Consider the following 22,104-nt stretch of genomic DNA (forward strand, 5'->3'; position numbering starts at 1 on the left):
GCAAGTGGAGGATTCTGACCATAAGATCATATAGTGGGTTAGGATTGGTGGCTGTCAATCAGGGTGATTCCCAGGCAACACTTGGCAATGTCCAGGGACACTTTTGGTTGTCACGACTGGGAGGCAGGGCACGCTACTAGCATCTAGCGGGTAGGGGCCAAGGATGCTGTTCAACATCCACCAGTGTTCAGAGTGGCCTCTCCAACACCCGCTTAAAGAAGCATCTGGTCTACGGGGCACCGGGGTGACTCAGTCGGTTAAGTGTCCAACTTCGGCTCAGGTCACGATCTCGTGGTTCATGGGTTCGAGTCCTGCATCTGGCTCTGTGCTGACAGCTCGGAGCCTGGAGTCTGCTTCAGATGCTGTGTCTCCCTCCCTCTCTGCCCCTCGCCTGCTCACACTCTGTCTCTCTCTCAAAAATAAATAAAGCAAAAAAAAAAATTAAAAATAAAAGGCATCTGGTCTAAAATGCCAACAGAGCCAAGGATGAGAAACCCTCCTTAAGATCAACGCATAAAAAATGAAATACAAAAGAAAGAGTCCATCGATATAAGTCTAAGTATAATTTTCATGCATTTTTTTTAGTATTTATTAAGTAATCTCTACACCCAACGTGGGGCTTGAACTCACAACCTTGAGATCAAGAGTTGCATGCTTTTCCGACTGAGCCAGTCAGGTGCCCCTTCACGCAAGTTTTATTACAATTATTTGTATGTGTAACTCTGGTCTTCATAAGAATTCCCCAGGGCACCTGATTAAAATGCGAATGCTTGGATTTCCATCCAAAATGCTGACGGAGGGTCTGGAAAGCGATTCTAGAATCTGGATTTTTAACTAGTACCCCATGAGGCTCAGCACTGGTGGACCACGGACTCCTGCTTTTGAGAAACACTTGAACACATGCCCTTGAGAAACAGGTGGCCAACCTGAGACGGATTTGAAGGTTTTGTTTTGTTGTTTTATTTTGTTTTTGTGCCGGGCTCCTTATTAAGCATTTTATATACATTATCTCATTTAATCCGTCACGTTGTGCATGTTCCTTCATTAATGCATTAAATAAAATCACTAATATTTGTTTATTTTATAGCAGTGGGAGAGTCATGATTTTATCTTTCCTGAAATGATCCTTCAACAATTTAACAAGTGTCAGGTGCCTTAGGGGATTTGGGGGACCTCAAGAATACAGACAGGACTTTGCTCAAACTTACAAGCAGTATGAATGAAATCTGGTGGAGACAGCTTCTTGAGCATAGCTTTTATACCATGAGATAGCAAATACCAGATTTTTACAAATCCCATCTGAGATTCCTTATGAAGGCTGCCAACAAAGCAAACTCAAGAAGGCCTTTATGGTGAATTAACACACAGTACCTGCGCGAACAATCAGGCCAAGTCTAAGGAGACCGGCCTTATTTTAAGATTAGAAGTATCTTTCATCGAGGTTATGAGACTGCAAAGAAGCTTTGTGCTTCAGTGGAAGACGATGCGGCTGTCTAGAACACGTCTTCCAGGTTATAGGATTCTAGCCTTTGAACTACTTTTACAACTCTGCACAGTGTAGATAACCGAGAGCAATGCAAAATTATTCTAGTCTATAGGCAACAAACTCTCCCCATGCAAATACGTATAGACATGCAAATTATTCTTCCCACTGCAGAAGATGCCAGTTTTGCCTCCATGTGCACATTTATTTCAGTATCTATAGTCTTCTAGAATCTTCTTTGGAATCTCTTGCACACTGGTTGTTAGGTCTTTCTGGTTTGTTGGTTAATGAGTTAAGTACAAGTTTCCATATGTGTTCACTTCACATCTGTGTCAAACAGCTTTATTTCCTTTGTTTTGGTTTAAGACTGCTAAACTTTTTTTTTTTAATGTTTATTTATTTTTGAGAAAGAGAGAGAGTGTGAGCAGGGGAGGGGCAGAAACAGAGGGAGACACAGAATCCAAAGCAGGCTCCAGGCTTTGAGCTGTTAGCAGACAGCCCGATGCAGGACTCGAACCCACAAGCTGTGAGATCATGACCTGAGCTGAAGACGGACGCTCAACTGACTGAACCACCCAGGCATCCCCAAGACGCTGCTTTCTAATTGTTCAGGTCATTGGTCCTTTAACCTCTGGTTCCGGTCAGTTTTTAATTAATTAATTTATTATTATTTATTTATTTTATTATTATTTTTGTTTGTTCCGGTCAGTTTTTAAAATTACATGTGAAATATCAATCTGCACTGCATGCAGTAAAACTGGGTATTATTTTAGGAAACTTTTATTATACATGTGTATATTTATTCCGGGTGGATTTAAATATATTTTTTTAACTCAGGATGGCTATTGCTTTGAGGTAAATACTTGAGCCCCTAATGTGTTCGTGTTGTCATATTCAATTTTTATTCGCTGAAGATTTATTGAACGACTGGAGTGTTTTTAAATCGGGCAGATGTAAATGGAAAGTTGGAAAGCCTCATGGTTTAGGATTCGTCGCTCTCTTATTTCCTCTCCCCTCCCCCCCCCCCTCCCACCCACCAGAAGCAAGGTAACAGGGCAATTCGAATGCAATACTCAAGCTGCCTGCTTTGATATTGCTGTGCACTGGGGGTCAGTGTAAACCTAGCACCCAAGAGACACACGGTGTTACAGGCTGCGACGTGCCTCTGAGGCAAGCCCTAAGTGGTAAGGTCCCGAAAGGCTGACCCTCACGCGGCAGCTAACAGTGGATCAACAGAATTACCTTTACACACGAGAGGGAGAGCCACCGTCCCCATGCGCCAGTACCCGGGTCCTTAGGGCTGGCTTGCCCGGTGGGAGACCTGGGGCAAATCCCATCAATTCTCTGGGCTGATTTTCCCTGTGAAACAGGAAAAGTGGCAAATGAGATACTGCATGTGAAATTCTTCTATAAACCGTAAAGTCATCTCACGAGAACAAAGAGTTCTTTGCCAGGATCCGGGGCCCTGATGTTTGAAAAAGCTCCTGGGTGACTCCAACTGCCACTCCCCTCCCACATACGCTAGGGAACCATAAGGGTTAGAGGTGTTCATTGACTGACTCGAGACCTTCCTATGAAATATGCATGGTCTCTGTGTGTGCACACAGGTGTCCCTTCCAGAAGGCGATGAGGGTGCCAGCGGCCCCGCCCCTAGCGATTAAGATTGCTGAATGGCCTAGGGGAGCCACTGCTTCAGACCACGTTAGAGAGGCAGAGGGCATGGAAAGAAAGATTCTAGCTCCTGGTCCTCTCAGCCCAAGTCCTTCAGTCACCAGATCAGAATCTTAGCTTTTTGTTTGTTCGTTTGTTTATTTAAGTAATCTCTATGCCCAACGTGGGGCTGGAACTCACAACCTGGAGATCAAGAGTCACACGCTCCACCGACTGAGCCAGGCACCCCAGAATCTTAGCTATTTTTACTCCTTCCCTATCAGAACTGATGTATCCTCACATGTCATGTATACCTGGCCATGACACCTTCTATGGCCCTCCCACTGAACATCACTGCACGGCTTTGATCCCCACCCACTCCTTAACAGCCCTCTCATCCGGCAACCAGCCAGTCCCATTCTCCCTACGCAGTACCAACCAGTTAATCTTCCTAAAGCTGAACTTTAATTATTTCTCTGTCCAGTAAAAAATCGTCTCCCTCTCCGTATAAACACCCCACAGGGGCGCCTGGGTGGCGCAGTCGGTTAAGCGTCCGACTTCAGCCAGATCACGATCTCGCGGTCTGTGAGTTCGAGCCCCGCGTCAGGCTCTGGGCTGATGGCTCAGAGCCTGGAGCCTGTTTCCGAATCTGTGTCTCCCTCTCTCTCTGCCCCTCCCCCGTTCATACTCTGTCTCTCTCTGTCCCAAAAAAATAAATAAACGTTGAAAAAAAAAAATTTAAACACCCCACAATCCAGATAGACACTATCTCTTCCCCAAGTCCCACAGAGCTTTTGGAAGAACAAGATAAGCCTGATGGCATCCAACTAGATAATTCAAGTCAAGTCCTTGAAGTGATTTTGGCCCTGAGAAGCAGAAATGTCAAAATATTAAAAATATACCCTTTCTTTAGGATTGAAGGTTACTCGTGATTATCTGATTATTGGAACTCCGTCAGCATCCCCCAAAGGGAAGAAGTAAAGGAAACCAAAGACTGATGGCTTGCAGCAAGGGTTTAAAACTGGTCAGAACCAGTAGGTCCTAAAATCAATTTAATGGGTTAACAATAGCCTTCTGGAATGGGAAGAACAGAATAGAATTAGAACAAAGGTAGAGTAGATCCGGATGAATCAGGAGAGGTTAGGGTAATTTCTCCCTTTAAACTTATCTTTCAGTAATCTACATCTACAGCACAAGTTTCGCATGTAAAACAGATTTCTTAGTGTAGGGTGAGTCAAAAAAAAGTTTGAAAGTCACCACAGGTAATCTACATAAGCAGAGGGGAAGCTGGGGTGTTAAGAGCAAAAAGTGCAAGGTCACGGGGACCTACAGAACACCACAGAAGAGACAGGGCTGGGGTGCCAGCACGGGTCAGCACCGGTGGGGCGGACACCGCCGGGGGTGGGGGGCGGGCGAACGTGGGGTGACTGGGGGTTTCAGGGCACAGTCCCCGGGCCGGGTGGGTTGGGGGAAAGGAGGAGCCTGGAGAAAGGAGGCGAGTCTCGGGTGAAGGACAAGGAGACGGCCTGAGCGCCGGGACGCAGAGCGGGGTGACCACCCCCTCCCAGTATCAGAAGCCGAGGGACACCCGGGGAGGCCTGGCTGGGGCGCGGCCACGCCGTGGGACCCGCGACCCTCCCGGCCCGCTGGGGCCCGTGCTCACCGGGCACCGGCCGGGCGGCGGCGGCAGCGCACCCCTCCCTCTCCGGCGACCAAGCCGCGGTGGGTCCTTTGGCCTCGACCGCCGGAACCACAGGCGTCGACCTCGCGGCCCAGGCCCCTCCGGCCACCACAACCCGAGCGCCCGCTCCCCGCCCCCACCTGCCCTCTCGGGAGCGAGCCTCGTGCCGGCGCGCCGCGCCGCTGGCCAGGAGCGCGCGCCTCCCCGCAGGAGAGCCGACCTCTTGGAACGCCCAAACGGGCTCCCAGCGCGCATGCGCCGCAGGGCCGCTGGCCGGGGGTGGGGGGCCATTCCGTGGACAAATTCCGCTTCTCCGGCTCTTCCGTGAGCCGCGCCGAGCTGGCGGCCTGACCAATCGGCGCCGGGATACAGGGCGAGGTTTTGCGAAAGGGGCGGGGCAATCCTAGGATTGGGCGGCGGCGCCCGGGGGCGGAGCGTCGGTCGGACCCGCTGCTTGGACTAGAGATTCTGCGCGGGGGCTCTCGGACACGTGAGTGAGCTGGAGGGCTTTATTGAGACCCCCCGGGGCCTCCACCACGGTTTGACTCCGTGCTCGCTAAGCGGGAGCATTTGTTTAAATATTGTATTAGACCTGTCACTTTCTCTAGCCAGCAGAAGGACATTTCTTACGCACCTCATTGAAACTTTCCAAGACCCCACGCCAAAGCTGGGGCAGTTTGAGATTCAAACCACAGTAGTAAATAATGATAATAACGGATTATGACTTTGAATAAAATAAGAATCCACGAGTCGATACTGATGTAGACAAGTAAATGGGGAGAAGGAAAAGCTCGTTCTTAGAGTAGAAGGCCAAGTAAAAAATGCAGAAGGGATGATGCAGAAAATCAGCATTTGGCAACCATCCTAATTAGTATCCGATTTGAGCAAAAATCCTCAATGGCCGCTAAAACTGGAGAGTGAAAGTTTAACCAGGAAAGAGTATTTACATAACCCCAAAGGTAGTTATTAATTACAAACGGGGAAATACAAATTTTACAGTAGAGAAATGGTTCTCAAAGTGTAGTCTGGGCGTTCCTGGAGGTCCCTGTGGAATATTGCAAAGAAGGCGACGTGACTGATGGAACAGGTTGATTGCCAACGCACATGTGCGAATCTCTAGCCTTACCTTAGGCTTATTTTGAAGAGATTTGCAAAACTGCAAAAACAATTCCACTCCTCTCACTGTATTTCTTTGTTTTGGTAAATACAGTCATTTCTCATAAAAAAAAGTTAACACATAAATGGTTTACTATTGTTTCATTTTTGATAATGGCTTTATTGAGATATGATTCTCATACAATGCAGTTCACCCATTTAAATTGTACAATTCCAGTGGTTTTTAGTATATTCACAAAGATGTGCACACATCACCACAATCAATTTTAGAACATTTACTCCAGAAAGAAACCTGTAGCAATCGCTGTGAAATCCCCCATTCTCTGCCCCGCTCCCCGCCCCTGCACCTCGGTAACTATTCATCTGCTTTCTGTCTGTAGTTTGCCATTTTGGACATTCATATAAATGGAATCATCCGATATGTGGCGTTTTTTTGTCTGGCTTCTTTCAGTTAGTATAGTGTTTTCAAAGTTCACCCTCGTTGCAGCTTGTGGAAGTGTTTTGCTTTTTTTCATGGGCAAAGAATATTGTGCCGCGTACGCAGATTACAACTTGTATATCCATTCATCCGTGTTGGGGGGTTGTTTCTGTTTTTATCCATTAATCCGTTGATGGCCATTTGGGTAGTTTCCACCTCTGGGCTCCTATGCCTACCGCCGCCATGAGCATTTATGTACAAGTTTCTGTGTGGACATCCGCCTTCAGTTCTTTGGGGTGTCCACCTAGGAATGGAATGGCTGGGTCATGTGGTAACTCTTTGTTTAACCATTTGAGGAACTGCCAGACCGTTTTCCACAGTGGCTGCCCCATTTCACATTCCCACCAGCAGCGGATGAGGATTTCAATTTCTGTCCATCCTCGGCAATGCTTGTTAGCGATCTGTCTTTCTGAGCAGAGCCATGCTAGTAGAAATGAAATGTATCTCGTGGTTTTGATTTGCATGTTCCTGATGATGGACGATGTGGAGCCTTTTCTCACATGCTTGTCGTTTGCATAGCTTCTTTGGAGAAATGTCTATCAGATCTTCGCCAATTTAAAGTTGGGTTGTCATTTCATTATTGAGCCTAAGAATTCTTTATATAGTCTAGGTATACAGGTCCCATTCAGATATATGATTTGCAAAAACTTTGTCCTGTTTTGTAGGTTGTCCTCACTTGACTGCCCACAGTTGAGAGATGATGTGCTTTGAAGCATTAAAGGCTCTTTTTTCTTTTAATTTTAGAGAGAGAGAAAGTGGGAGTGGGGCAGAGGGAGAGGGAGAGAATCCCAAGCAGGCTCCACACTGTCAGCGCAGAGCCCACAATGCAGGGCTCAAACCCGTGCCCCAGAAATCATGACCTAAGCTGAAACCAAGAATCAGATGCCCAACAGACTGAGCCACCCAGCACCCTGCCCCCTTCCCCTGCCCCGGTACCATTTGTGGAAAAAAAGACTATTGTTCCCCCCACTTAATTATTTTGGCACCCTTGGTGAAAATTAGTTGACCATAAATTTGAGGGTTTATTTCTGGACTCTCAATTTTACTTCACTGGTTTATGGCTCTGTTTACACCAGTACCATATTGTCTTATTGTTCTTTCGTAGTAAGTCTTGAAACCCGAGACTGTGAGTTCTCCAGCTTTGTTCTTTTTCAGGATGAGTTTGGAGGTTCTGGGTCCCTTGAGTTTTCAGTTGTTATCTTTCCTTCCACTCTTTTGAAAATGAATGTTTTAAATTTTGCATCCGTGAGAAAACACTCCATAGCAATTATTTTCATGTCGCTGCCTTTCCACTTAACTCTGTAGTGTAAACACCGCCTATATTGTAGGCTTATGTTACATATGATTAGCTACACAATTTAGTTATTTTCTTGGTGGACACTGAATTTCTAAATTTCGCTGTTATCAATACTGCCGCTGTATGTGGCTGGTTTCATTCCTAACTTTTGGGAAATCTGGGTGAAGAGCATATAAGAATGCTTTTGCACTCTTGCCGTTTTCCTGCAGGTGTGAAATTATGCCAACATAAAATGACAGAAAAATTCATTCACCCTTTGGCATTCATTCTGGCCTCCCTCGCCCCTCGATCCCTCCCTCCCGCACCCGCCCTTCCCTCGCCCGCCGGCCCCTCCTCCCTCGCCCCTCAATCCCTCCCCCCCGCACCCGCCCCTCCCTCGCTCACCGACTCCTCCTCCCTCGCCCACCAGCCCCTCCTCCCCGCCTCTCCCGCCCCTCCTCCCTCGCCCCTCCGTCGCTGCTCCGCCCACTGGTCCCTCCCTTACCTTTCGGTCCAGCAGCCCGACCCAGCCCACAGCCCCTGGACGCTTGTCCTTCTCCGACCACCCTGTGCGGTGGGGTCCCGGATCACAGCGGGGAGCTGCGGGCCGGGGCGCTGCTTTCCGAGACACTTGGCGAGTGACGCCCGGAGCGGCCCCAGGCCCCTCACCTGGCCCTGGCGCGGGGACGCCCCCGCCTCCACTCCCGCACAGCGTCCGGGGCCCTCGGCTCACCGCGACCCTCCCCAGCCCCGCGGAGACCCCTCCGTCCGCCCGCTCTCCTTCGCCGGGCCGCAGCCCCCGTCTTCCGGCCGCGCGGCCTCAGCCTTGGCAGAGGGAAGACGCTTTTCCTCTCTAGAAAACCCCACGCGGCGCTGACACCCGCTCCCCTGCGCCTCCCTCCCGTCGCTCTAAAGCTGCTGCTGGAAGTGGTCCCCTCCCCCCACTGCCGGCTCCCGGCAGGTGCAGGTGCAGGTCGCGTGGGACCCGCGCGCTCCCCTCCCTGTTCTCCACCCCGGACGTCTCCGGGACCCGAATCCACAGAGACCCGTGCTCGGGTGTCTGGGGGACCCGGCGAGAAGCGGGGGGTACGACAAGGAGTTGCGTGGGCGGTTCCGGGCGGCGCTTGTAATGGGGAAATGCAACGGGATGGGGGGCGCTGCAGGTGCCTCCAGGGGAACGCTCCCCGCGGGATCGCCGGCGCCCACCCCTGCAGAAGGCGGGTGAGAGCGGGTGCTGTGTCCCCACGCGGGGGAGGCGCCGGGACCCGAGCCGCCGGGCCGCGCGCGCCCCCTCCCGGCCGCCGGCCGCCTCAGCCCCGGGTGTGGGCGGGCTGGAACCTGCCCTCCGCCCGCGCGAGCGCGCAGAGGCTGCGCTCACAGGAGAGAAGCGGACCGTGCCGCTGCTGCTGTCGCTATTATTATTACCATTTTCTCGGTGACAGCCCCGGTGTCGGTCGGCACGGACGCCTCTGAGCGGGGGCCCAAATAGACCGTGGGGAGGACGATAGTTGCCGGTCCTCCCCGGGAGCAGCAATCTCCCTTTTAGAGCTTCCTCCCGGGAATACCCGGGGCTACTTAAGGATTGTCGACAGGCTGGACGCGACTGGGCGGCACCCGCCCGGTGGGATAAAGGATGTCCCGTCGCTTGCGGTGGTATGCTGTAGCCGGTAAGCCGGTGTGGGAGAGTTTGCAATATATCAAGAAAAAATGTGAACTGCATCATCCCAATTTTCTGAATACAAAAAATATTAGACATCTCTCTAGATGGTGGAATTACTGAAGATATTTGTAATATTTCCTCATAATCAGTATGTGTTTAATCACCATGAATTATCTTTTTTTTCCCCCGCTTGGCGCCCCCCCCCCACTTATTTTTTTAAGGAAGTGTATAGTCATATTCTTCAGTCTTGATCCTCATTATAATTAATGCCCACCCGTCCAGAGCGCAGAGACGGAGAGTTGGTATCGGTGTGTGACCTCTGAGGATTTCCCGGTCTAACACTCGCGAGGGAAGGACTCTTTTCACAGCAACGCAAGGATTCTCCTCCTGGTAGGTGGCGCTGTCCTTCCCAGGTGGGACAGCCTGTCACTGAGCCAGTCTCAGCCTCCTGCCGGCACTCCCCATTTCCCCTGTGTCTCCTCTCCCCCAGGCGGTGGTGGAGAGCGCTGGGACAGTGCACAGTTTGGACACTTCCAGCCCGTTCCCCTCATGGTGCCTGTGGGCTTTGTACGACAATGCTGGCCTGCTGGCCGTGTCCCTCCTCTGCATAAATCCTTCCCCTGCCCCCGGCTCCCAATGAGGAGCCTGGAATCCTCCCTGTGGCCTTCGGGTCCCCAGATCCTGAGCCACTGCCCACCATTCCCACCTTGCTGGCCTTCTTGCCCTGCTCCGTCCTGGCCCGCTGGCTCCCTCAGTGTGGGCTCGCGCCCCTGTCATATCCCCCCCCCCCCCCGAGTCATATCCGAGGGGCACCGGGCCTACTCCTGGTCCGGCCTCAGCCCCAGTTTTCACGGACTCATTGTCAGGGAGTTCTGAGTTTCCCGTCAAACTCAGGGAGGCCCAGACTGTGACCCGTTCACCGCTAGATCCCAGGGCCGGACATTAAGGTCCTCAAGAAGTGAAGGGTCAAGAAAGTGGCAGGAGGGAGAAGCAAGGGGAGAAGGTCAGGGGGCGGGAACAGGACAGGGAGAGGGGGAAGCTGGTGTTGCCCATGCTGCTCCTGTGCGAATCTGAAAGGTTTCAAAGTAAATACGTGAAGACAACCTTGACAGGGCTGGACCGGGTGTGTGGGCTCCCGGCTGGGCTGGGCTGGGCTGGGCGGTGGCTTCCTGCCCGTGGGACCAACTACCCTGCACACAGATGACCGGCACCCAGCACGACGGGTCACAAGGGGGAGGCGCGCTCAGGAGTCCACCAGGCCCCACTCGCAGGGGACCCCTTAGCACCTGGCCCCACCCGCGGCGTCCAAGGCAGCGGCAGGAGGGCTGACGGGGACACACCAGCGCCGGGGGAGTGGACGCCTACCGGCAACCCTGCCCGGTGCACGGCCGGGTCCGTCCTCTCCGTCGTCCGGGAGGGTACAGCGGCGGAGCAGACCAAGCCACACCTTGCCTGCCCCCTCTCCTCACGCTCCCTGCCCGCCCTGCTTCCCAGGTGCTACCCACCCCCCAACGCCTCTGGTGTCCTCGTGACCTCACACACCCAGGGGATGACGCGTAACCTCAGAAAAGAAAAACCGTGGTGAGGAACGGAGATCTATTTGGACACGGAGCCAAGACACAGGAACTTTGAAAACGACGCTTCCAGAACATGAATGTTACAAGCAAGCAGCTGTAAAAGGAGGGGGGCGAAGTGGAGCTGCGCAAGGGGACTCGCGGCGTGACTCACTTTTCCTCGGAGGGGTCTGCAGACCCAGGTTACGTTCGGGAAAGTGAGGTGTAAAAACATAAGGCCTCTAGACTCACCTCTTTAGAAATGATCCGTGTCCTTTGCCCAATGGCAGTTTTCAAAAAAATGGGGACCATGTGTGGGGAAGCAACGCGAGGCCGAAGCCTTTCCTGTCGGAGGGGGCCTCTGGGGAACCCTGACTTCCGCTTGCAGGGGGGTACCCGTGCGTTCCTTGACTTCCTCCTCCGGGGGGTGCGGCACCCAAGGTGCCGGGGGAGGGGCTGAGGTCCCCGGGAATCTGAGCTCCGAAACACCCAGAAGGAACACAATGGGGCCGTCATACACTTCTGTCGGGGTCCCCCCCCACCATCCCGCAGGCCCACCCCTTCCTCAGCAGAACCCTGGGTAGCCATGAACACAGGTCCCCCATGCGGGGTGGAGGAAAGCTGTCAGTCCGTGTGGCTCCCTGGAAGAGGCTAGCCTCCTGATGGTCCAGGAGGAGCAGGCTGAGGCCTTCTGGGAACAAGTCCTGGAGGGACGGTCAGGAAGGGGCTGGATGGGCTTCCCTGGGGCTCAGACCAGGGGGTCCCACTGCTCCCTTGCAGGCCAAGGGCAGCAGGAAGGAGAACGCTCAAAGGCCCCACCTAGTCATTGGTGGTTCCCCAGGCTGAGGGGCCAGGGGGTCTGGGAGACTGCCCAGGCCAGGCAGCCCCTGGGGAAGGACCAGGTGAGGGCTGGTGGGGTCCCAGTTGGGTCTCAAAGGACCCGAAATCATGGAAGGTTTTAAAACCTGTCCATAATGGGACCTGGCTTATAGCTTCTTTTATTCTTTTTGGGTTTCTTTCTGCTTACAAAAGTAATGTATGCTTGATTTGAAAAAAATTACATGGTGTTTGAGAATGAAAATCAGTTGGCAACTGGGTCCCAGGCAGAGGTCACAGCCAAGTTCACTGACCCAGTAAGGGCGCACCCGCGCTTGTCAGGGTTACAGGACCGTGCCGGGCACGATGGCGTCTGCGGTGGACTCCTCCCCGACCACCTCCGTGCTGGGGGCAGGTTGCCCTGCCAACCTTCCAGCTTCTTTTCTATCTAGAAGAGATAGAGTGAGTCAGGCTGGTGTCACGGGAAAAGGGAGGGGACAACCCGGAGCCTGAATCTCTCAGCCCAGCCAGGGGATGTTCTGGAGGTGCCACTGGCTGACTTACAGAAATCATTGCTGATTCCAGAGACATGCTCCCCAAGGCCACCAGGCCAGGGCCACAAAGGCTGTTAGAGTCATTTCCGGGGAACTTCGGGCCAAATCAGGCCCGAGCTCCAGGAACCCACTACTGTCCCCACCGCCCAGCCTGGGATGGGCTAAGAGCTGGAGAAGTCTGTGGCCCAGGTGTAGAAAACACAGGGTGGCAGGTTGAGGGGGTTGTTCACTGCCCAAGAGTGCTTGACTAGGGGAGCCTGAGACATAGCCCTTGCTCTGCTCTCCAGCCCTCCATCTGAGGAAGGGTAGCTTTGTTCTACCTGTCACCGAGGGGCCATGTGGGGTGGGGGCCACATGGTCCCAGAGCCCAGGCAGATCTGAGGAGTGGGCAGGGGTCTCATATGGGTGTAAGGGACCACCCAGCTCAGTGACAGGCTCTGAGCCAGATTCTCCCTGCTCATCCTCTGCAGTGACCAGCTGGTGGCCTCAAGATTTAGCTCCCTAAGCCCTGCCTCTTCACAGGTCATGGGGATGGCACTCTCCACCCCCTGGAGAGCAGATAGACATGGCGGGGGGGGGGCCCTTGGGGCAGGACTGGCTGGTGGAAACACGCGAGGGTGAGCTGGACACGCCACAGAGGGGCCTCCAAGCTCCAGGGGGTGGGGTCCCCTAACTCCTGAGTTCAGCTCCCGTCCAGCAGGCGATGCGAGCTGAGGTGTCCCTTGGGTCCCCTGAGACTCCAGGCCTGTTGCGGGGGATGCCCCTGTCACAGGTGCACTGGCATCTCAGCTCCAGGGGAAGCAGTGGGGGTCCCTCCCGTATGCATTCGGGCCACTCATTCCTAAATTTCCATCAGTGAGTGGGGTTCCCTGCACTGCCCAGCTAACCAGGAGCCTCCTCCCCTTCCCAGGACTGGCTGACAGGCCAAAGACCTGGGCGCGCTCCGGGGCAGGGGTGGCACCTGTTCATAGGCAGCAAGTGGAGGCCAGCCACCGTGGCTCGTCCCCGTCTTCTCCGGACACAGCAGACCACCCTCCAGTTGGCCCCGGCTCATCTCTTCCCCAGCCACTGGGCAACCCTTCCCTTGAGCGTCTCTCAGGATTCCACGCTCAGAGAAGGCACCCACGTTCCGGGTCACCTGTACTAAGCTGGGTGGGCGGTGGGGGTTCTGCCCGGGGCCTCAAATAGACTCCGGCACAGAAACGTGTGCCCCCAGCCCCCCAGACACAAACACCTAAGAGCAGATATGGACAGAAATAGGCCCAGGACACAGACACACAAGGACGCACACAAATATACCCGGAGGGACACACAAATTTACCCTCCCAGGCAAATCCACACATACGCAGACCCTTAGACAAGCACAACGTGCATGGACGTCCACATACATGCAAGATGCACACAGAGACGTGGACAGGACACACACAGATGCACAGAAACGTGCACGCTCTCCAGAGCCGGCCACGCCCAGCCGTCCCCCAGGCTCCCAGGTGGTCAGGGGACTTCCGGCCCCGGGGAGGTCTTGCTCACTCTGAGCTCGGGACCAGGGCCTCACCTGTGTCCAGCTTGCTGCGTTTCTGCTCAGGCTCCTGGGGGGGCGCCTCAATGGCCCTCTGAGCCTCAGGATGGATCTTGAGGAGGGCTTTAGCGAGGGTGGCGGGGCCCGGCACCCCCAGGGACATGATGCAGTGGACTCCTTTGCGCTTGGCCCCTGCCACCTTGGCACTGTCCTTAGAGGCTGTCAGCAGGACCAGTTTGGAGAACTTCCTGGGCTTCCTGGGGGCCGCGGGGACGACATCGGTCCCTGGCTCAGAGGACTCGGGGGACGGCTCCTGGCCAGCCTTCACACTCTCACCCTCCTGCTCGCTGGGCTCGGGCAGGGGCATCCTGGGACGATGGTCGGTCCCCCAGGCCACGCTCAGGCCCCAGCAGACGGATTTCTCCTCTTCCTCCTCCTCCCGGATAGGGAACCTGGCAGTCCAGAGGCTCCGTCCTAAGGAAGGAGGCAAAATCCATCAGTGGAGGTACGTACCCCTGGGCCGGGGGCTCAGGAAAATGGATCTAGGGTGGAGGTCGAGGCAGACGGGGCTGCCTCGGGACTCCCGGGGCTGAAAAGCTGGGGAGCGGCCCCCACGGAGCTGGAGAACCTGGGCCTCTCCCTCTCTTGGGCAGCCTTGGGTCTGTCACCTCGCCTACCCAAACTGCACTTTCCCATCTGAAAAATGTGCCAAATGCAGGGCTCTCGGGGCCTGTCGGGACCCCTGAGGCACAGAGTACCGTGAGCTCGTACGGACAGAGGCCCGTGGGTGCTGAGCAGGCTGTGATGTGGTTTCACGGGTGTCCCCATTTCACTTGGCCCCGTGTTATGAAAGTCGATCATTCTTATTGACCCGATTTACAGATGAGGACACTGAGGCATTCCAGGACGGCCAACACGGCCATGACGTGCAGAGCCGGGAGTCTGGTCGAGGCGGATCCGGAGCCCGTCCCCACACAGGACCTGCTGTGCCTCAGCCAGGGTAACATCCCGGCCTTCCTGAGCACCAAGCATCGGAGGCCAGCCCTTGGGACATGGGCTCGGGTCACAGACCCTCTCAGAATGCCCGGTGGCCCTCATCCTGACACCGTGTCCCAGGGAGACGGGGGCCAGGGCTCTCTGGACTCCCAACTGGATCCGTCCCCCATCCCGGGTGGGAGGCCCTGGACCACCCGGCACTCAGGAGATGCCAGGGCCCCAGGAGGGCAGCGACCTTGCTCCTGAGCCGGTGGTGGTGCTGCCTCAGCTGGGGGAGGGGACAGGGCTGCAGAGGTGTCTGCGGAATCCACAGTCACTGAGGGCTCCCCAGACTCCGGCTGGAGAAGCGGAAAAGCCGTATCACAGGGGCCAACGGCAGGGCAGGGCTGGCCTGGAAACAGGGCCCCGGTGCATCAGCTCAGGTGCAGTGGCCGTTTTGTCTGCTGGGGCGACCGCGTGGGCAGATGGCGGGGTCTTTCTCTGTTTACAGTGTTAGGACAGAAAGAAGACCGCATCCTTAGCAGACATCTCACCTCCCCGTCTCAGGACCCAGGCGGTGGCAAGAATCACAGACACCTCCCTGTCCACGCCCCTGCCCCGCCCTGTTTATCCCACCAGGGTTGCAGTTCTGTTTCCTGGGACCCCTCCCAATACATATGACCCGACGGGGCCAGGGACAGTATTCCAAAGTGTCCCAAGACCCCATCCATGAGAGGAGTCAGAGGTGTGATGCCAAAGAGGGGTTGGGGTGCCTTGCTCCCTACAAGTTCCATCCCGGTCCCTCAGGGCAATCTGCCTGGTAACGGGTCACCCGACCACAGGCACCCGTGGGATCAGTGTCTGCTTCTCCCTCCTGCCCCCGGTTCAGCCCTGGGACGCGCCGGCCTCTGCTCCTCCAGTGCAGTCCTGCCCCTGCCCTGCCCGTGCTGTCCCACAGGGTGACACGGCAGTCCTGGAGGAACGTGGGGACCGGCTTCAGAAAGGACACCACCAACGCCTCCCCGGGGAGGGCAGCTCTGGCAGAGAAAGGTCGCGGGGGAAGCCCCGCCACAGGCGCTCCTGTCCCTGCACATTGATTGGTTTCAGGGCGCGGCCCTCTGGAGCCAGCCCACCTCTGTGGTTCGCCGGCTCCCCCTGGTGTGCGGATGAAACCCCACAGGGGTGGACCCCTTCCTCACAGCATATACAAAAATTAACCCTAAAATACTCTGAAAAAAAAAAAAAAAGATAGAAGGGGCACCTGGGTGGCTCAGTACGTTGAGCATCTGACTTCTTGATTTCTTGATTTCTCAGGTCATGATCTCACAGTTCATGGGATTGAGCCCCGCGTCAGGCTCTGTGCTGTCTGCGTGGGATTCTCTCTCTCCCTCTCTCTGTCCCTCCCTTGCTCTCTCTCTCTCTCTCAAAATAAACAAATAAACTTAAAAAAAAATAGAACAAACAGATAAAATGGACTTCATCAAAATGTAAAACTTTCGTGCCTTACAGGACGCCATCAAGGAAGTTGGACGACCACCCAGAGAGGGGAAAAGAATTGTTGCAAATCACATCTCTGCTGAAGGAACTGTATCCAGAATTTACAAAGAACTCTTACAACTCAGTAGCAAAAAGGCAAATAACCCAATTTAAAGATGGGCAAAGGCTCTGAATAAGCCTTTCTCCAAAGAAGAGAGGCAAATGGCGAGTAAACCTATGAGATGCTCGGCGTCACTGGTCAGGAGGGAAACACGGAACCAATCTACCACGGGATGCTCCTTTCCACCACTAGGATGGAAAAAATAGAAGGCACACACACAAAGCAGACCATGACACGTGTGGGTGAGCAGGGGGAGAAACTGGGAGCCCCCTCCACCGCTGGCGCGGACGCCACCAGCAGAGCCAGGTGGGCATTCTGGCACCTCCTCCAAAGGTTAAGCACAGAGTTCCCACGTGACCCGGCAACTCCACGCGAAGTACGTTCCCGAGGGAAATGGAGACAAATGTCCGCATAAAAACTCTAATGAACGTTCACAGCAGTGTTATTCATAGTCATCAAGAAGTGGAAACAACTCAAACACCCATCAACAGATGAATGGAGAAATAAAACACGGCATCTGCGTACAATGGATATTATTTGTCAATTTAAAAAACGTGTTACAGGGGCCCCTGGGTGGCTCAGTCGGTTGAGCGTCCGACTTCAGCTCAGGTCACGATCTCACGGTTCGTGAGTTCGAGCCCCTCGTCAGGCTCTGGGCTGATGGCTCAGAGCCTGGAGCCTGCTTCCGATTCTGTGTCTCCCTCTCTCTCTGCCCCTCCCCCATTCATGCTCTGTCTCTCTCTGTCTCAAAAATAAATAAACATTAAAAAAACTGGGGCGCCTGGGTGGCGCAGTCGGTTAAGCGTCCGACTTCAGCCAGGTCACGATCTCGCGGTCCCTGAGTTCGAGCCCCGCGTCAGGCTCTGGGCTGATGGCTCAGAGCCTGGAGCCTGTTTCCGATTCTGTGTCTCCCTCTCTCTCTGCCCCTCCCCTGTTCATGCTCTGTCTCTCTCTGTCCCAAAAATAAATAAATGTTGAAAAAAAAATTAAAAAAAAAAATTAAAAAAAAACAACAACGTGTTACAGGGGCGCCTGGGTGGCTCAGTCGGTTAAGCCTCTGACTTCAGCTCAGGTCATGATCTCACGGTCCATGGGTTTGAGCCCCGTGTCAGACTCTGTGCTGACAGCTACCTGCCCCTACCCCACTTGTGCTCTGTCTCTATCAAAAATGAATTTTTAAAAATGTAAAAACAAAACAAAACAAAACAAAAAGAGTGGGATGCTTAACAGACTGAGCCATCCAGGAGCCCCAAGCATCTGACTCTTGATCTCAGCGCAGGTCTTCTTTTTTTTGTTTTTGTTTTTGTTTTTGTTTTTGTTTTGTTTATTTATTTATTTATTTATTTATTTATTTATTTTTAACATTTATTTATTTCTGAGACAGAGAGCGAGCATGAACAGGGGAGGGTCAGAGAAAGAGGGAGACACAGAATCTGAAACAGGCTCCAGGCTCTGAGCTGTCAGCACAGAGCCGAACGCGGGGCATGAACCCACGGACCGCGAGATCATGACCTGAGACGAAGTCGGACGCTCAACCGACTGAGCCACCCAGGCGCCCCAATGTTTATTTATTTTTTAGAGAGACAGGCTGTGAGCAGGGTAGGGGCAGCGAGAGAGGGAAACAGAGAATCTGAAGCAGGTTCCACACTGCCAGCAGAGAGCCCAGTGCAGGGCTCAATGTCACAAACTGTGAGATCATGACCTGAGTCAAAGTCGGTCGCTCAACCGACTGAGCCACCCAGGTGCCCCCCAGCTCAGGTCTTGATCTCAGGGTCATGAGTTCAAGCCCTGCATTGGGGTCCATGTGGGGAGCCTAAATAAACAATTTTAAATGAATTTAAATTAAAAAATAAAATAAAATAAAATAAAATAAAATAAAATAAAATAAAATAAAATGACCTAGCGACTGGAAAATCTATGGAGTAGAAAAATCCATCCACGGACACAGATGTGTGGTGGGCTAGGGGTGGGAAGGAGGACAGTGAGAGAATGAGGAGGCGTTGTTTGCTGGTGGGGATGGTCTCTGGGGTGATGGAAATGTTCTAAAATGGACTGTGGCCATGGTTAAACAACTTTCTGAATACACTAAAAGCCACTGAATTGTACACTGTGAGCGAGTGAACTGCATCGTATATGAACGATCTCCTAAAAATGTTATATATTAGGAAAAAGGGAAATTAAGTCTACAACCAGTAGTGCCCCAGTTTCACTATATCTAAGGAGCGCCTGGGGTTCTTGTGACAAACCCACAGTCCTGGGTCCCAACCCCCACTCAAAGGGGCTGGAGGGGGGCCCGAGAATCTACACTTTTTACCAGTACCCCATTTGTCTTTGATACTTGGAGAGACATGGACGGTGCCATGGGCCTTTCACTTCAGAAGTCTGTAATTTCTAGCTCATAGGTTGAACTGGTGTTCGGTGTCTCCATGAACAGGGGTGGTCATGTCCTGCCGGCTGGATCAGCCTCTTTTCTGGAGTCATCCTTAACCTTCTAGCACTTTCTTTCCTCGATGTGGAGGGAAGACTAGAGAGGCAGCTATTTTAAGCCTAACATATATTTTTTGAAAGTTAAATTTCACTCCATGAAAGTTCATTGAAGCAACAGAATTGTTAAAAGTGAAGCAGAACTGAGTTAAAAAAGAGCACAGGACTTAATAGTTCACTCCCTTTACGCCCTCCCTCTAACTCTGAAATCTGGTGGTTTGATATTGTCATTGACCTCCAGTCACTCGCTCATCCTAACCCGCTGTCATGACATTGGTCTGCACGGAGGAGACCCAGAACCCATGTCAGACTTCTGACCTCCGAACAGTAAGACTGTTACAAAGCCGTGTTGTTTAAAGCCACTAGATCTGTTGTAATTTGTTACGACAGCAATAGGTAACTAATACAAGGTCCAATCCCTTGTTCCCGAGGTTCTGAAAGGCACGATACGAACACTGCCCAGCGACTGATGGGGGCTCAACCAGGGCTCAGTAGAATTACCTCCACGCGTGTGGGAAAAAAATACCATCAACCTCGGACAAATCCCTTCCCGCTCCGGGCTGCTTTCACGTGTGCGCTGGGAATAGTGGCAAATCTAGCAGAGGTTCTAAAGAGCAGGTAGGCAAGGCTAAGCTGTTTTCAAAAGTCCAGGTGATACTGACCGCTTGCACCCTGGGGCTCATGGGTGACTGCGATCCGGTGCTGGTAGCATGAAGGGCCCACATGGGTGTGCAAGTACACATCCTGACAGGGAGATTTCCAAGGCAGCAGCGATCCAAAAAGACCGAGGACTGCTTCTGTGGATACGCAGGGAAGGGCTTCCCCATGGTGGCGATTCCAGGCAATGACGCCTCCTCCCCCTAATCGCCATGGCTCGGAATCTTACTTTTACTTCTCCTTACACACTGTAATTTGTCGTCAGACCTGTCTCTGCTGCACCCAAATGGCCCCTCCTCCCCTCCCCTCCCATTATTACAACCACCCCATCTCTGAGCCCGCGGGATGTCTACCCCCCCTCAATATGTCACCACTCCAACAGAGTGGGACAAGGCTGAGGATGGCTGCGGGGAGGGGGGGCAGTACTGGGTGTGGTCAAGGAAAAGCAGACCAACGTGAGGATCCTTGACTTGGGGTGTCAGGGCTCATTCCGGGGTCGGGTGGGTTGGGGGGGAAGGAGGACCAGGAAAAAAGAGGCGAGTCTGGGGTGAAGGACAGGAGGCGGCCTGAGCACCGGGACGCAGAACCAGGGGACCCCCGCTCCCAGCAGCAGCAGCCCTGGGGACCCCCGGGAGGGGCCCGGCCACGCGTGGGACCCGGGACCCTCCCCAGCCCACTGGGGCCCGTCCTCACCGGGCACCGGTCGGGCGGCGGCGGCAGCGGAGACCTCCCTCTCCGACGAAGGAGCCGCGGCAGGTCCTGCAGCCTCCTGCTTGGGGCCCCCGCCTCGGTTCGGACCGTCACCTCAAGCTGGGGTCACGGAACGAGCATGCGCAGCAGGGCCGGGCGGGGGCAATCCTTGGGCGAATTTCACTGCTCCGGGTCTTTGCCTCGCGGAGCCGAACTGGAGGCCTGACCAATCGGCGCGGGGGGGGGCGGGGCTACGACTCGCGAAGGGGACGGGACCAGCCCGGGATTGGGCGACAGCGCCCGGGGGCGGAGCGCCGGCGGTCCTCAGGCCTAGAATCAAGCTCTGGGCGGGGCTCTCCCAGCACCAGAGTGTGGGTTTAACTGAGACCCCAGGACATCCCCCGGGGTTTGAAGCCCGCTAGCGGCGGAAGAAACCAGAGCTTTCGTTTAAAGGCCTCGTTCGCGCCTGACACTTGCCTGAGCGACCCGAGGCTGTTCTCTATGCTCACTGAAACCACTGGCTCAGCTCAACCCTGCTTCCTCGACGAGGCAGCATCCTCACCGCCGGCCCCTCCTCCCCCGCCCACCGGCCCCTCCTCCCTCTCCCCTTGACCCCTCCCTCCTGCACGGGCCGCTCTCCCTGACCCACGGACCCCTCCTCCCTCGCCCCTCCGTCCCTCCGTCGCCCCCTCCCGCACCCGCCCTTCCCTCGCCCGCCGGCCCCTCCTCCCTCGCCCCTCAATCCCTCCCCCCCGCACCCGCCCCTCCCTCGCTCACCGACTCCTCCTCCCCCGCCCACCAGCCCCTCCTCCCTGCCTCTCCCGCCCCTCCTCCCTCGCCCCTCCGTCGCTGCTCCGCCCACTGGTCCCTCCCTTACCTTTCGGTCCAGCAGCCCGACCCAGCCCACAGCCCCTGGACGCTTGTCCTTCTCCGACCACCCTGTGCGGTGGGGTCCCGGATCACAGCGGGGAGCTGCGGGCCGGGGCGCTGCTTTCCGAGACACTTGGCGAGTGACGCCCGGAGCGGCCCCAGGCCCCTCACCTGGCCCAGGCGCGGGGACGCCCCCGCCTCCACTCCCGCACGGCGTCCCGGGCCCTCGGCTCACCGCGACCCTCCCCAGCCCCGCGGAGACCTCTCCGTCCGCCCGCTCTCCTTCGCCGGGCCGCAGCCCCCGTCTTCCGGCCGCGCGGCCTCAGCCTTGGCAGAGGGAAGACGCTTTTCCTCTCTAGAAAACCCCACGCGGCGCTGACACCCGCTCCCCTGCGCCTCCCTCCCGTCGCTCTAAAGCTGCTGCTGGAAGTGGTCCCCTCCCCCCACTGCCGGCTCCCGGCAGGTGCAGGTGCAGGTCGCGTGGGACCCGCGCGTCCTCCGCCTCCCTGCCCCTCTCCGCGCGCTCCCCTCCCTGTTCTCCACCCCGGACGTCTCCGGGACCCGAATCCACAGAGACCCGTGCTCGGGTGTCTGGGGGACCCGGCGAGAAGCGGGGGGTACGACAAGGAGTTGCGTGGGCGGTTCCGGGCGGCGCTTGTAATGGGGAAATGCAACGGGATGGGGGGCGCTGCAGGTGCCTCCAGGGGAACGCTCCCCGCGGGATCGCCGGCGCCCACCCCTGCAGAAGGCGGGTGAGAGCGGGTGCTGTGTCCCCACGCTGGGGAGGCGCCGGGACCCGAGCCGCCGGGCCGCGCGCGCCCCCTCCCGGCCGCCGGCCGCCTCAGCCCCGGGTCCCAGAGTCGCGTGCGCGAGGGCGCGGGCCTGTTTCGTTTGGTCTTCATCCTACCCCGGTTTCTCTTTAGGCGTCTGAGTTAGTTGTCGTTGTTTCATCGCACTGTCACTCCTTGGCCTACCCTGAGGTGACACGGGTTTAGCCACAAGGCTTTTTGAATTATTTATAACAGTGAAACGAATGTGAAGTGAC

The 22,104-nt window shown here is 55.1% G+C and overlaps 2 protein-coding genes across 14 annotated transcripts in view; both read right to left on the reverse strand.

Moving 5' to 3' along the window:
- FLYWCH1 (FLYWCH-type zinc finger 1) overlaps positions 1-8,679 on the reverse strand; it is a 30,092-nt gene extending 21,413 nt beyond the window's left edge. For 6 of the 11 annotated variants that reach the window (XR_007147750.1, XM_047838421.1, XM_047838425.1 and 3 more), the window contains exons 1-2: positions 4,797-5,060; positions 2,726-2,842 (exon numbers count right to left, since the gene is read on the reverse strand). Coding sequence is in view for 6 of the 11 variants with exons in the window: in XM_047838421.1 (XP_047694377.1) it covers positions 2,726-2,759 (34 nt within the window). In the remaining 5 variants the exon portion in view is untranslated. Of the gene's footprint in view, positions 1-2,725; positions 2,843-4,796; positions 5,096-8,353 lie in introns of those variants that run through there. The other 5 variants (XM_047838426.1, XM_047838420.1, XM_047838427.1 and 2 more) reach the window with 5 other exon arrangements.
- Positions 8,680-10,935: 2,256 nt separating this feature from the next.
- FLYWCH2 (FLYWCH family member 2) lies at positions 10,936-20,716 on the reverse strand. 3 transcript variants are annotated; one of them, XM_047838434.1, is made up of 3 exons: positions 19,505-19,710; positions 13,823-14,260; positions 10,936-12,161 (listed from the first exon to the last, which is right to left on the reverse strand). In XM_047838434.1, the coding sequence occupies exons 2-3, from the start codon at positions 14,151-14,153 to the stop codon at positions 12,058-12,060; spliced, it is 435 nt and encodes a 144-aa protein (XP_047694390.1). In that variant the 5' UTR covers positions 14,154-14,260; positions 19,505-19,710; the 3' UTR covers positions 10,936-12,057. The 3 variants fall into 3 exon arrangements, with proteins under 3 accessions (XP_047694390.1, XP_047694388.1, XP_047694387.1); XM_047838432.1 differs by lacking the exon at positions 19,505-19,710 and adding an exon at positions 15,018-15,393; XM_047838431.1 differs by lacking the exon at positions 19,505-19,710 and adding an exon at positions 20,193-20,716 and having other exon boundaries at positions 10,938-12,161.
- Between the last annotated feature and the right edge of the window lie 1,388 nt (positions 20,717-22,104).

This window comes from Prionailurus viverrinus, chromosome E3 (assembly GCF_022837055.1).
Source record: "Prionailurus viverrinus isolate Anna chromosome E3, UM_Priviv_1.0, whole genome shotgun sequence".
NCBI classification, from domain to species: Eukaryota; Metazoa; Chordata; class Mammalia; order Carnivora; family Felidae; genus Prionailurus; species Prionailurus viverrinus.

Coding starts and splice junctions, on each gene's coding strand:
- FLYWCH2 (XM_047838434.1), bottom strand. CDS start 14,153: ATGCCCCTGCCCGAGCCCAGCGAGCAGGAGGGTGAGAGTGTGAAGGCT. Junction 12,162..13,822: donor ACGCAGCAAGCTGGACACAG/GTGAGGCCCTGG, acceptor TATCTCTTCTAG/ATAGAAAAGAAGCTGGAAGG.